Source organism: Sitodiplosis mosellana, unplaced genomic scaffold (genome assembly GCF_009176505.1).
Source record: "Sitodiplosis mosellana isolate CC-2019 unplaced genomic scaffold, AAFC_SMos_1.0 Smas_scaffold_3, whole genome shotgun sequence".
In the NCBI taxonomy this organism is placed as follows: domain Eukaryota; kingdom Metazoa; phylum Arthropoda; class Insecta; order Diptera; family Cecidomyiidae; genus Sitodiplosis; species Sitodiplosis mosellana.
Window position 1 is genome coordinate 386,978 of NW_022595246.1, and position 15,585 is coordinate 402,562.

The following is a 15,585-nucleotide window of genomic DNA, read 5'->3' on the forward strand; positions in this document are numbered from 1 at the left end:
AACAAACGAAAAAACAATCGTAATTTTTCTGAATGTCATAATTCTGTTTTCTTACTCTATCATCGTGTTATTAAGATATTATGTTGGCTCCACGGCTTAGTTCAGGTTGTCAAGTACGTGTCAAAATAACCATGCAATGCTAACAGATTTCCATTAACAGTCAGCTTTTTTATTCGCTTTATCTTCAATTTCGTTGCGGTTTAGCCATGAGTTTAGCAAATGCCGAAGTCATAACAAAGCCGCTGAGATTTAAACAAGTTCATTAGAAAATATGCCATATGAAATCAATCTCGAGGAAGTCAATGTGAACGGATGAATTATCAATGTAAAGCAAAAAGAAACGCCCGATATGCGGGAAAAAATGTCATCGTTCCTCTTGATGGACGGCTATTTCCAATTGAGCGATTTCTCATTCATATCCGATTTGATAATTGTTTGTTGGCTACTTGCCGTTCGGTTCTTTTTTCATAAATCACAGCTGTGTTTGGAACCGGGAAGAGGGAATGGTGGGGGGAGGGGAGTGAATAAAAAACTATGATGGCATTTATTTGCACGCGATATTGTACTTTGCTGCATGAATTGTCATTGTAGTTTTTCGCATGATTTCACTTTTTAATGAGAAACTATGACACACACGATGAGAACGGCCGCATGCCGTTCAACCGAAGAGGAAACGAGACAGAAAAACATTGCAAAATGTGTACTTCGTATGTCTAGTTGTGTGTGTCTGTTTGTTTATATCTCTATTTTTGTTCAGATTGCTCGCTTTTATCTCTGTCGCAAATTGAAATTGAAAACGAAAAACAAATAATTGAAACATATGTTCGCTTGCATGTCGCTGTACGTTAAAACAAAAGTGATCGCTATCGAATCGAAATGGCAAATATCAATTTCATAAAATTAGGAAATGTTCGCAATGGGTGCAGAAAAATACGAACCAAAATCTATTAACAACTTAATCGTGATTCGCAGCTTACAACCACGATTGCTATCGCTTAAATGCTGACCATTCACACATTCGAATGCTGCCGACGCCGGCCACCGTCGTTTCCAAATCTTGTTGCATTCCATTTGGGAATTCGTACTTTATTCTCACACTGAGAGTTCAGGAGCCAGTCGCGGACGTGTTCCCAACCCAATAATATCAAACGATGTAAGGCAGAAAAAATGTTAAGAGAGAGAGAGAGAGAGAGAGCAAAATGAAATGGTAAAAAGTATCCAAATTCAGCATGGCATGGTTATGAAATAATGCATGATTCACTTGGAGCTTGCCATTTTTCTCTCTCTTTTTCCTTCATTTTCGCTCTTCCTTCGTCATTTTCTCTCTTTCAACGTTAAGCATTGCAATTTATGATGAAAATTCGTTTTTTTCTTTCTCTCATTCGCGCCCATTTTTCATTTTTCAAATAAATTTTTTTTTCATCCCATGAATGTGTTTTCGATTTTCATTCGTGTGTCCGCAAATTGCATTTGTTCTGCTGCTTTTCCACAATCCAGAGTGACATAGAGCCGGTATCTGTTGCGGGCTCTCGTGTTAAAAAAGGAGATCTTTATTATAGCAGCGGAAAAAAAACCACATCATATCATAAAACTGCCGGCGCAATGCTCTCCCTCTCACCGTATGAGATAATAAATTTGTATTTTCATCTAACGCAATAACATATTTATTTACTCCGCGAATTTGTTGTTATTAATTATTATGTTTAAATTTTATAAGGCTTTTTCTCTCTATCTCTCTTCGTCTTTCTCTCACCATTTTTTACTCGTGAGCGTCTTTGAAGGAGTGCGCGAGTGCACGCGCACGCACAACAACACTCCGAGCTAGTGTATAAATTCGTAAGATTTACGACGTAAATGTGACTTTTAATCGGCATACAATAAATGTAATTAATACTTGCTCACGGTTATGGTTACACGCGCATACCATGGCCAGTTTTGTTATATTTTTTTTCTTTTTTTTTCTTTTTGTTATATTCGCTGCGGCCGCTGGTTTTTTTTTCGTTTTCGCTCCAATTTTTTCCTCATTTTCGTCTCCATTTCGAGTTGCAGTAGTGTCGTCCATATAGCGTAAACGCGCTTAACATGCGCCTCATTCTTCCTCGTTATTATGATGATCTCATGCCGGGCTTCGCTTAACACTGCTCCGATTTTAATTGGTGTCTCAAATTTTTTTTGTAAATATGAACGCGGAATGCCAACGACGACGACGACGTCGACGACAGTGTGCGCACGTTTTTTCTCCTTCTTGCTTTGTTTTGCTTTGTTTATTCGTTGAAGCAAATCAACATCGCCCATAATTATAAATCAATCTAACTGAGCCCGTTCTCATGAAGCGAATACACATCTTAATTACATTTATACGCTACAGTTGACCGTTTGTTTTGGTCCGTGCCGGTCCGTGTTATATAAAACGATTGCTTTTCGCCGTTCGACTAGAACCAACCAATGGGCCCAATGGTTTTCAACGTAAATTACTCACTCTCAAACTGAATTAATCATTGACATTTTGTACAAATTAAATGCTTAATATGACATGCCATTCGTTTAGATTGGCATTGATTTAAATTTTTTTCTGCGGTTTATTTCTACGTTCCTCATGGAAGATTTATTTAAAGCCAATTAAACAATTTTATGAAATTGCTACTGATAAATTCTACCGCATTCACTCTATTTTATCGGCCGATTTCAATTAATAACAACGAGATTGATTGTTTCATCGAGAGTGGTGCTGAGTGATTAGAAATGCTGTAATTGAAAATGATAATGATAATTTGGTAATACGATGAACTGCAGTCGTAGTCGGACAAAACAAATCATTCGGTTAATGTAAGTGCTAATTGTTTTTGAAGGCCTTGAGCCAGTCTAGTCCATTCTATACCAGCCAATACGAGGTAAATTGTGTAACGTTTGCAAAATGAATTTTCCCTGCTTCCGGCTATTGCACTGCCAACACTGCGGGATTTTGCCATAGAACGTATGTGTCACTTTTCAATTGCACTTGTGACTCAAATCGAGCGATAAACACATAATTGATGTGAACGAATCACAATCGGTCTGAGCACAACGGTACCTATGCTCCGTGTATGTGCACCGGATGACGGTGAAATATCGCTTCTGGTTATATCTTTCCAATGAAATCTAAATGTGCATGCATGCAGATTATGCGTCAATCATTTTCGAAAGCCAAACTGTACGTATGTGAAGCTAATGGTTTCTCCCTTTTTATCTAGTATACATTTTGTGCGGAACGTGTAGGTCAATCGAGTGAGATAAATAGACGAGTTAGTACTGTGAGGATTCACAAATTGATTGCGAAGCATGAAAAAGCGAAAACGAAAAATCGCTCTTTAATTCAAACCAAAAAAAAAACATTGAAATAAACTGGAAGAAAAAAAAACACAGTGTGTGAGTGTGCGAGTGCTTTGTGGATGAAAAAAAAACACTTTTGAAATGACGAAAATTGGATAAGAAGAGATGTGTTTTTTAAATGTTTTGAGAGGTGCATGGCTATGAGATAATTCATGCCGCCTTCGGACCGTATCGAATCTGTGTGCCGCAACCATGTTCTTGGTCACAGCTCATTCGATTCTAATCGCTTAACAAGTTTATCTCACATGCATCTCGTGGATGCACAACCAAATCGGTTTGTATTTCCACATTCGATTCATTCATCGATAACAACATAAATACGCAGGCAATAGAATAGGAAAACGTAACAACACCAATAACAACAGTAACGAAATTACCCATAGCAAATCTCTTCGTAATAAATGTAATATGGAATGGTGGTGATTTTAATATTACCGTCGTCAAGTGAACAAACACCTCCGCCATCTTCATCAATAAACGGCTGTGATCAATTTCGTTTGCATGGAGCACGCACTATTAGCAATAATCGTCATGAATATCGCAATCGCACTTCAACCGCACCAAAACGCATTACATTCCAAATCGATCCAATCAATCATCACTACCACCATCATCATCAGCAGCAGCAGCAGCAGCAGCAACGGTATTTGGCATCGGCCACTACAGCCGGCGCATCATATACAACAACCGCATCAGCAACCACAGCAACTGCATCCAAAAATTATGTACGTCATGTGACACGTGTTAATATCTCGGATACCTATTCACAGATTGAAATCGATGGCGATGCCGAACCAGTTACCAAGGAAGGTAAGTCCTTTAATATGCAGTAAATGACGGTCAGATCTTTATCGCTTCATTTTCAAATGAAGCCACATTAAATTATGGTTCAACCAATTTGCTTTTTGACTTGACTGTGCAAGCCAATGACATTCTGATTGAGAGTCTAATGTAAATTCGATTAGTACAAAAAAAATCAACAATTGCTCTATCAATTCTACGCTTCATAAGTATAGGTTTGTTTTGAACATGCTTAGGTTTGGGTCGTTTCGAAACACTCTTTTGGACAAACGACAAAAGTGGACAAAAGCATTCGTTCATCACATGATTTTAAATGTTCGACGAAAATTTATGTGAAACATTATCATTATTTATGCAGGCATTTTCTTCATGTGGTAAAAGTGTTCACGGTTTGGAAAAAAAATTATAGAATCCATTTCAATTTGGAATTAATTTATAGCTTGTACACGAGCCCCGCATATGAAATGCTAAATTATCGATTTGCCTCAAACAAAATGCGGCAAAACATAGACGAAAAAAAAATGACAGAAAAAAAGAGGAAAAAGACAGAAAAAAATGGTAGAAAATCGATCGATTGGAAAAGCGTGAATGCAACTTTGTGATTAAGTATGAAATTTAAAAATTTCCCGTAAAATTGCATTCAACTCACTCATATACGTATTAACACCGTCATTTTTTCCCGTTCATGTTCGATCGATTAAATTGCGTTGTCTATTTAAGGAATTGCGCGCGTACTGCGCATTTCCAAGTCAAAATGTGTTCAACCTCTTTCCTGCTTTTATCCTATGTATCGACGTAGAAATGAAAAAGAAACAAAGCGTGCACAATCTAAATGAATTGAATGTTAATGGGTAAAGGAATGCGCGCAACCAAGTCTGATCAAATAGTGACATATAATTAACGATAGACTACTTTTGATAATGCCAAATGCCCCCTGTGCCAGCCACAATGCAGTACACGCTTGGGAGATTGGATCTCGGAGTCGGTGCGATCGAATGATTGATGGGCAAATGTTGCATATAAATACTACTCTCCACACAATCTATATGGACTATGTTATGAAAATAAATGCCTAGTAATCGATCGATCGATACGTGATTTGTGCACATATTACCTTTCGTCTGCTATGATTAGTCATACATACTTGTTGGGCAATAAACGAGGCGAAAGAAAGATTTGTCCGTGTATAAAAGGTTCGAAAAAGTGCATTTACTTTGTGTTTCGACGGTGATTAATCGCTAGTGAAATGATAAAATGGCAAACATGGTATCAAACTCATGAGCTTTTGTGTGGTAGCACATTTGCCTGTGCAACAAATTCTATGCGTCGGCATGGATATGGTGGAGATAACATACAATATCATCGTGCATAATGTGGTGAAAAGCACAGTCACATCGCTTTTGCATTAAATCATGTGAGATTACAATGCGGCTATGATTAGTAGACTTTCTTTTATACGTCTACTGGAATCGCTCGTTCAAAGCACCATTCATTTACCAAATTATGTATTGGCACTCATGTTCTGTGATTTATGCGCGTTCTCTCTCTCTCTCTATTTCGATTGGGGGGATGATGTGGTATCTAATCCAAAAATGTCGACAAACATCAATCACATTGTGCTCGCCATTTTCAAAAGGCTTAATTATTATTGATTTCGCATATACATCGATAGAAATGCACGTTAACATGAAATCATTTTGTTGCCCATTCAACTGAACCGTCACACTAATCTTGAGATAGAATCGGACGCTGTGTGTATTCCATCAGCCGTTCACAAATCAACGCATCGGCTGGCTGGATGAATGGCACTGCTTGAGCTATTAATTTCGTCGTACAAACCATTAAATAACCCCATTAATCAGGCTTGTAATACTATTTTGTTTGCTCTTGGCTGATGAAAGGTTGAACCTGAATGTGAATACCATAACTGCCTATTCATTTCGTTAAACATTTAATGACAATGTTCGAAACTTGGAACAAAATTGATTCCGGAGGGGTTGTCACACACGCCACCATCGTCCAATCAACCGCCCCATCAAATTGCTTTACAAGCACATGTCACATCGTCGGCTCTTTTCTACGTCAATCTATGTTCGATGTGTAAGTTTATCGATTGAATTTTCCATTGAAGCCGTTGAAAACTAACGGCAAACCAAATTACTCGCCATGAATTGAGGACCTGTAGTTTTTGATGGGTTTTTCGTGTTTCACTACATTTATCGCTTTTACATAGATCCGGCATACATGCGCCGGAAAAAAATGTATGTACATAGATAGACACTCAAATCACGCACCTCACAATATGCAATCACAACTGAAACTGAAACAAACTCAGCGACACAAAATAAAATAGAAACAAACATATTCTATTAAATCGAAACTAACGCTTTTGCACGTTACATTCGCGTTGAAAGTATGAGATTGTTATCGCATTGATATATGCCATGGTGACTCTAGAGAGTTGGGTTAGCTCGAAATCTCGACGTGTGACGCGTGAGAGAAATACTTATAAATATTGAAGAGAGAGAAGAGAGAGAGAGAGAGAGAGAGAGAGAGAGAAACAGAAAGAAAAAGTGCCGCACTACACATCTAACGTTTTTGTTTAGCCGAGAAATGCAAAATCATTTTTTACATCTGCTTCCAAATGACGGTGGCGGCAGCGAAAATCGGCAGCGTGACATTTATTTCAGATATATATGCGCTCCGCATATACAAACACCATGGCTTTCAATGGAATTAGATTAGTTTGTTCGTTTGCTTGCTTGCTTGCGTTGCAACGTTTTAGAAATTATGGTTCGACCTTTTGAACGCTTTTCACACGAAATCCATTCTCGCGCACTCGCTGTTTTGGCAAAGGATTTGGTCGTACACCAGAGAATGCATGCTTTTTAGATTAGCACGGAATAAACCAATAAAACAACAGAAATACCTTTTTGTCATTCACACATTCCAACCATGTGGAGCTGAAACTAAAACTGAAACTCAATGAAATTTGGAAGCCAAAGCGCATTCGTGAATGTTATCAATAGACTTGTGTTTACTACAAATTGTATTGAATCAAATTATAGCCATTTTTTAATTTTAAAATCGTCACAAAAATGCCACTTTACCTTTTCAAACAGAAAAAGTTCTCGATAATACAATGACATCGGAGTCCGATCGGACATACATCGCCTCTCATTGTGGCCGTCCAGAAAGGGTTTTTTATATTCGGCAGTCATCGGGAAATTTTTCGTTGTGTTTTTAATGCAGTTTGGACCAAATTCCTATGTTCAAAATTTGAATATAAAGTCATGGCTTACGAACATCGATTGAACACTTTGATTTGTAACTACTTACAGATTTGGCTTTGCACATAAAATTCTCAACAAGAATATTTTCATTGAGAGTTGGGTGTTTGCGTACGCATTTCAGATCATCGCTGCAGTAATAGTCATGTTTCTTTAAATGATGAAAATGATACAATTGTATGGTACAAAAGCGAAAAGTATATCGAGAAAATGAAGAGAATCTTACCAAAGCATCGGATTTTTCTTTTTCAAATGAATAAAAATTTACCAAGTAAAAAAACTTTTATGATCATATTACTGGCGGTTCAACTCGATTCACCCACAATGAAATAAAAGTCAGAGTCTGAAATTGATGTGATCGCAAGCTGCCTTTTATAGTAAGCAATAACGTAATTAAACGAATCATTCCAAGAATTGTGATCTAATTAAAGTTTGGATGCTTACGCAATAACTTTAGGTGGCTACGCAATAAAATTGCAGCGAAGAATATCTGAACATTTTCATATCTTCGATATTACTTTTTAAATTATATTCTCAAATGTTGATTCTGTGGAAATATATTGATTTGATTAGATCTTATTAAAACACTCAATGATGGAGGCGGTGTGATAAATTTAAAACACGATTTCTACTCAAACTCGATCGCATCAAAACACTTTTTAATGCAAAACGCAGTGTTCATTTGAAATTATTAGTTGAAGTAGAAGATGAATTTGATTTCTTATTCAAAAAATATTTCAAAAACTACTTCTGAATGATACAAATAGGCTTTTTTTGTTCTTTTCGATTTTTTTTTTTATGAAATTCATTTGGAAAATCTGCTCATTTTCAAAGAAATACATTGCAAAACTATACACGTACTATACCATCCACCAAATTCGCAGTTCAAATGTTGCCTACCTCTGGGCGATTTCATCGAAATTTCCATCTGAATGAATGAAATTGAATTCAAACCACTTTTTTTGTTTTTCTCTATTTCATTTTTGTCTCATTTGTTTTACAGAAGAAGTAGTGACGAAGAAGAAGACCGAACTAACAACGACGAGGCAGATTGAGACGCGAGTAAAACGGCAAATAGTATTAGAAGATGGGAAAGTGGTCGAAGACTCGGGACCAATCGTTGAAACGAATACCACCGAAGACACAAACAAGCAAGAAAGTGAATCGGTTGAGGTAAGCGACGATGAGTTGATTGTAACAAAAAAAACTTATTATTAAAAAACTAAGAATGTTACTGTTTTTTTTCTATTTTGTATAGCGTTTAAAACCAGGTGAAGATGATGTGGATGGGCCGAAAGCAATTGAGCACTTTCCATCGGATAAGGATAAAACGATAGTCGAGTATGTTGACGAGTACGGTATTGATAAAAGTGCGCCCACGGTGTTGGCTCCACGCGCTGATGGTCTTGTGCGTGAAATGAAAACCAAAAAAGTCATTTCGCGTGAAGAGATCCAAGAACGTACCGAAACTGAAGATGTTAAGCATCTGGGAGACTTCTCAGACAAGGTAAGCCCATTCAGTCACTTCTTGTCAAATTGCAAAATTTCTGTGTTTTATTTTTGTTGTTGTTGTCGATGCACATCTTTAACATCATATTTCGTGCAAAATTTCCGACATAACAAGCGTTGATTCCCGGAGATCTAAGTGAGTTAAGCAAAGTATTGCAATGCACAATTACACAGCTGTTCTTAGAAATGGTTGATGTGGTGATGATGATCGCATCGCTGGTATTTTTAGATTGAAGAAAAGTAAAATGAAGCGCATGTGGAAATGATGAACCGGTATTATGTCTGCTTATCTAACGATGATCTAGAATAACAATCCAGCACATCGTGTGTTTTGTTTTTTACTTTTTGCTTTGTCTTTGCTGCACTTTTCACTTTTTTACCTTCTGCACGGTTGTCTTTCTTCTTAACTGCTTGTCACAGAGAGACACATTTTGTGTGTGAGAGAGTATGTGTTCGATTATGTAATTATTAGTTGCGACTGTGTATAGAAGATGGCTTATTCCATCAAGATTACGGCACAACGATGCTCGTTGACAATAAGAAGCAATTATGTGCAGAATTTTATATCTATTCTCGTTTTCAACGGAGGCGACATCAACTATACAAAAAAAAGCATAACTCGAGTGCATTCATAAACTTTAACTGTTTTCACTGTTACGCACGGTGCACAGATAAAGAAGCACATTTTTTTGCTTAGTAAAATCAGTCGAGTATGCGCTTGAATGTGTTGCTTTATGCTTGTTCTGGTCATGTTTTGCAAAATAAAAATTCGCTTTCAAATTAGCTTCTACCTGAACGGAATAGACGATTGAATGGCTCATTGACTTAAGCTTGATGTGAGAATTTTTTTTCTCTTCCATTTTTTTCGTTTCTCCCATTTGTTAACCTTTTTTGTTTTTTTTTCGGATCAAAATTATTTTGCGCTTCTTGACTAATTTCATCAATTTTTCCCTAAACACGCATCCAATCCGTTTCATGTTTACTTGGTTAGCTTCAGATGTGTGCATTCTATTGAAAAAAAAAACGATTGAGCCACCGACCATCGATACGGTCGCATTAACATCGGTTAGACATTCACGCTCCAAACGTGTTTACCCAATTTGTTCACAATCAATTTGTTCGCTTTGAATCATTTTGATAAAGGTTTCTCATGATATTTCATGATGTCGTTCTTTTTTTGAGCTAACGTTTAAAAGTGTCATATTGCATTAATAAAGACATAATTCTCAATTAGAAATTCAAATGATTCGAAATGATGGCAGTCAAAATGATAAAATGCCCAATTTGTTAAGAAAATAACTCAAATGAAATGAATGAGAAAATGGTTTTTTTAACGAAGTGAAAACGAAACGTATATATGCATCATAATGTTCGTTTACATACGAAACGAACGGAGTACTATGCCGAGTCGCACAGTAAAGATTAATCTGAATTGGTTTTAATCTGATGAGACCTCACACAAACCTGCTTTCTTTGGCATGGCTGCTTATCAATTTAATCAATTATTGGGATTTAACAAATCCTAATCGACCGTAAACAAATGTCTCTCCACTCGTATTCTTGCCAATCGAGTTGAAGCAAACCACAGAGGCTTTACTAAAGTCAGAAATTAACATACAGAAGGAGTGAGAGAGAGAGAGAGAGAGACACAATTTTCTTTGCATTGATTCGGCAATCGGCAGTCAACAACCATTTCATTTTCTCAAGTCAAATGTGTGTGAACTTCGAAGCACTCAATTGCATTGTATAAATCCGAATGACATATTACGTAATTGGTGAACCAATCCAAAACAACTTCATGGAACACGTACAGTGTACACATATGGGCACCATGGCAAATTGGCCAAAAATCGGCTACGGAGGAGCTTCGAACAGGAGAGAAATTTCTCTTTATGTAATTCGTAGCACTTAATTAATCTCGTTTGTGGGTACAGTGTACACTGTATGCAGACATCGGCAGCAAAACAAAACGAAGCCACGAAATAAAATCGATACATATATTTGTGCGGTGTTCTTTTTTCGCTCATGCAAAAGCCCTTATAACTTCGTCTCCCAATTGAGAATTCGTCACAACCGCTTCACTCCGTTTGTGTCCAAGCACAGAAATATGTGCAAATGGATATTATTTGCTGTAAGCATATTTACAGCATATCGTTTCATCTACAGACCAACAAAAATCCGGTTGAATACATTTGTGCGTTGCGCTTTTGGTCAAAGAAGTAGTCAGAAACGAACCGGATTCATTGAAAATTGAATTCATGACAAAAGCATTAAATGGCCTGTGCTTGTTGTGTTTGAATCAACTTGGTTTGTTTTTCTTTTCCATTTATCCATAATCACCTTCACCGCCACCGATTCAATTCACCGTTTGTTGCAGTGAAATTATGCTTTGTCTTCGAAATCATTATTTACTTTTGAACCTGATTCAACGAGCATTTAGCTTCGTTATTCAATAAAATAGAGCATACGATTTTTACTAATTCGAATTTGTTCGACGATGCCGAAGCTTTTTCGATCGCGATCATTACAATTCGTGCAGTTAGTGTTTGTTCATATTTTTTCATCGCGAAAATGAAGTACTTGTTTTGCGTTCATTCCATTCGCTTTGGATTAGGCATGTATGAGTGTGTATTTTTTTTTTTCAGCCATAAATTGCATGAGAGAAAGTGAATTCAAATTGGAAAGAATGATTGCATTCGTGCGCGCAAATTGGATACATATATCGAACGCATGTATGTGGTGTGTTGTTGTTCGGATACCGACATTGAGCAGCTGGGCGGTTTAGCACGTACGGAAATAACGAAAGCAATGAAGAGAAAAAACAAAACCAAAGCGAATCAAACGTACAAACGGAACATATGCGCTTCTCTTCTGACGACGCCGCCACCGCTTTACACAAATGCCACACAAACCGGTCAAACCCTTCATTTTCGGGAAAAATTCATTTCCTATTTTCTATCTATAAGAAAGAATTCGCGGTATTTGTTTTCGGTTTCATTTTGAAAAATGTCAACGAAACTGTTGCTTCGACAAACTGTGCGAATGAAATATAGTTCAGCAGTGTCCTAGTGTTTTTGCTGAGGTTTACTAATTTCAAAAGATGAATCACTTAAATTGTGGTTTTATTTTGATTGGAAATAAAGTATCGTATTTACATCTGATTCAATGGTTCGATGGAATCGTGTAACCGAAACATGTTTGTGGTATTTTCCATATGGGATTTTAGCTAATTTACCTTAATGGAATACATTTCCATCAAAATTCGAATGGCTTCTTTGTGATAAATACGATTTGATTAATGGTTACGATTCAGATTCAGTGAAACGTTATGGTTGTCGTGCGGTTTTCCGAAGCAGACGCTTATGACTTTGTGTTTTGAATAAAACATCGATTGGTATCGAAGTCGTAAACTGGAACAAACCAATGCAATCAAATAGATAAACATAGCGATTTTCGTCACTTTTCAAATATTTCGTTGCGGTTTTATTTGATTATGGTTATTATTAGAACGCTGAGATCAAAAGGCTATTTGATTCAAAGCCAAACGCGCTTTTTATGTGTGCGAAGCAATGCAATTGGGTTCTTTGATTGCTACTTCCATTCAAATTGCAATAAAAACTAACCGAGAAGCCCCAAAAAAGAAAGGAATTCCACGAATTTTTATCTGATTACAAAATATGGCCGTGTCCGCTGGAGACTTCGAACAAACCGCATGCATGTGAAGAATAAATTTGTAAATTATATGGACTGAAGTTGAACTGCCGAACAACAATGACGACGGAGAAAGAAAAAACCGGGCGATAAAATGAGGAAAAAAGCAGATAAAATGAACGCCATAAAACGCATTTATCCATTTAATGACTTAATTTATGAATTTTTAGGCGTTGATGCGTTATCAAAATTGAAAAATTCACATTAAAATGAGCTCATAAATCAGCCAATGTCCAAACGAAACTACAGCAATGGGTTTATTTCCAACGGTCTCTTCTTCAGTTAGCAGTAGTACTTGAACCACATAAAATGTTTTTGATTATTTTAAGTTTGGCCAACAATCAAAAATTATATGCTCACCCGAGAAGAAAAAAAAATTGTATATTGTCCGCCCACTTCATCAAACTCACGCTCTCATGATGATGGTCGCTCCGATTTTGATGACCGCCAAGTTTCATTTCGCAGATTGAGGTGAAGTAAGAGAAATTTTTTTTTCGCTGATGCATAAAAATTTCGAACACGACGGCTCAATCGATCAAAACCGAAGCAAAGAAGAAGAATGAAATTGATAGCTCGGAATTTATGCGTTTTTTATGAGTTTCGGCGCCGGATACAATTATTATATCGTCTGATGAATTTATTTGCCTGAGCTTGCAGTAATTCGCCAATTCCACCTAATTTTTCCTAAGTCTTTGATTGTTCTACGAATTTGAATTCGATGTAAGTTTTATTGTATTGTGTTCTTCAGACTTCTTGAAATCGTAAGAGCTACTGATAAAATCGAGAATGTTCAGGCGTTCTTTTTTCAGACTGCCGCTTATAAAAGAAACAATGTCAAGGTCCCAATTAAAATCGGAATATTCTAAACGTCTATTTGTGCATTGTTTCATTTCATGGCTTCACGGTTTTCAGATCCGTTAGGTCTCAAGCTCTTGAGATGCTCGGATCAAAATGTTTACGTTAATTAAATTTGGTGATTCGACCCCGATAAATCCTCAATAGATGGTTTGGAAATCTTTGAGAAAATTCGTAAACATACACACAATACGAACATAAACCGTAACCTAACGTAACGTAAATTCTATGTTCTTGTTTGCTCATAATTCTTTGTTCTTAGATTATCTACACCTTCGAATCCATATCCAAATAGATGGTTATAATTTGTTGTTTATTTATGTGGTCGAAATTCGTTGCAATTTTCGCTGTTTTCACCTGTATCGAGGTCGAATCAATAAAGTTTCATTTTCGAATGAATAACTAGCGCCCGTAAAGAAGTCCCTATATTGACCTGTAAATTTGCTATATCCTAAAAATCGCAACTCCCGATAAGCTAAGTCGTTATGCTGGCTATTGTTTCGCATTCTTCGAATACAGATCCAGTAGGAAAAGTGTCGGCTGTGTGTTTTTTGTCCCCACTTTCGAGAAAAAGCAGACTGGCTTAACTAATGAGCACCGCATGCAGTTTGATATGCTTTATGCTGGTATCGCTGAATGTTTTCCATGGAATTGAAAAAAAAACACCGGAATGTTCGCCTTACATTGTCCCGACGAAAGAAGCGTTTGCTTCGTTTTTATTTTCTCGTTCTAAACGAAGCCATTTTCGGGACGAAAGACCATTAATTATCGAATTTTGATCAAAAACCATCGACTAAAAATTCAATAATCTGCGACGTGATTCACGGAATGTTCGTCAATCATCAAAGTGATGAACAACAAAGTGTTGTTTTGATGTTTTTTTCTTCTTTTCATTGTTGAATAAATTATCGCACCATCCTTATTATTCCCTGGTTGGCTTCTTTAAAACTCATCCAAAATAATGATTATTATCTGCAAAATTGGCAGCAACTCGCCGGTGCGGTGGAATTCCGAAAATCATTTTCGGACAGTGTGCGCGCGAGCGAGCCCGGCACAATAAACATTGCTGACTGCTTAATTGGTTTCTGCTAAATAGACTCAAGCCCAACGGCCAATTGTCGTGATGCGCGTTAAAAATCCAGTTACTTTACAGCCGCTAAGAGAGTATTGCACAGTGCGCATGCAGTTGATTGTATTCACCGTCTTTCACACGAAATTGATTGTTTCACTGAAAAATTACAAAAAGTGGACGTTTTTTCAGTTGCTTTATTGTTATGGTTGGCTTTGGCGGAGGAAGAGAGAGAGAGAGAGAGAGAGAGAGAGAGAGAGAGAGAGAGAGAGAGAGAGAGAGAGAGAGAGAGAGAGAGAGAGAGAGAGAGAGAGACGTAAAAGGGCAAGGGTCAGTAAGACGAAACCACGCAAAAAATGTTTCTAAGGAGCAAAAAAGTATATTAACGTCGTTCGATCGCAATGAATTTTTGCATAGCTTAATTATTTCATAAAACTTATATTCTCTGAAAATTTTATCCAATTCGGATAATTTTTTCATATGAAAATCTACAAATTTTCGATTTTTTTCCGATTTTTGTAACGTTACCGACCGTTTTTTGAAAGCACAAGATTTCTACTATGCTTTTACAAAACTACAAGAACCTTTACATATTTTTGTAGAAATGGGCCAAAACTTTAATAATAAATTCGAGAAAATATGATTTTTATTTTCTTTTCTGGTTTTTGGAGCACTCAAATCGCACGTGTAACGTTACCGATTTTTTTTGTAACGTTACCGATTCTACGCCTACTGGGTCCAGAGACCACCAAAACAGTTTTTCATGCACACCCTGTATTTCTATCTTTTCTTTGATCCTTCATCTACGATATAATGAGTGACAACAGATTTATGCCTGGGTAGATTCGCTAATTTTCATAAAAACGTTGAGCAACCTCGCAAATCACTTCCAAAATTTTGTAACGTTACCGACGCCTTTAATCGTTCATAAGTCCAATACTATAGGTGATAAAAATAAAAAGTTTTCTTTGAAATGTGTGG

General features: G+C 36.8%; 1 protein-coding gene across 6 annotated transcripts in view; it reads left to right on the plus strand.

Annotated features, from left to right (window-relative positions):
* LOC129565965 (uncharacterized) overlaps window positions 1-15,585 on the plus strand; it is a 105,468-nt gene that overhangs the window by 32,553 nt on the left and 57,330 nt on the right. For 4 of the 6 annotated variants that reach the window (XM_055441385.1, XM_055441386.1, XM_055441388.1 and 1 more), the window contains exons 2-4: window positions 3,231-4,179; window positions 8,464-8,633; window positions 8,719-8,967. In XM_055441385.1, coding sequence (XP_055297360.1) covers window positions 3,783-4,179; window positions 8,464-8,633; window positions 8,719-8,967 — 816 coding nt within the window. In that variant the 5' untranslated portion in view covers window positions 3,231-3,782. Of the gene's footprint in view, window positions 1-3,230; window positions 4,180-8,463; window positions 8,634-8,718; window positions 8,968-15,585 lie in introns of those variants that run through there. The other 2 variants (XM_055441389.1, XM_055441390.1) reach the window with 2 other exon arrangements.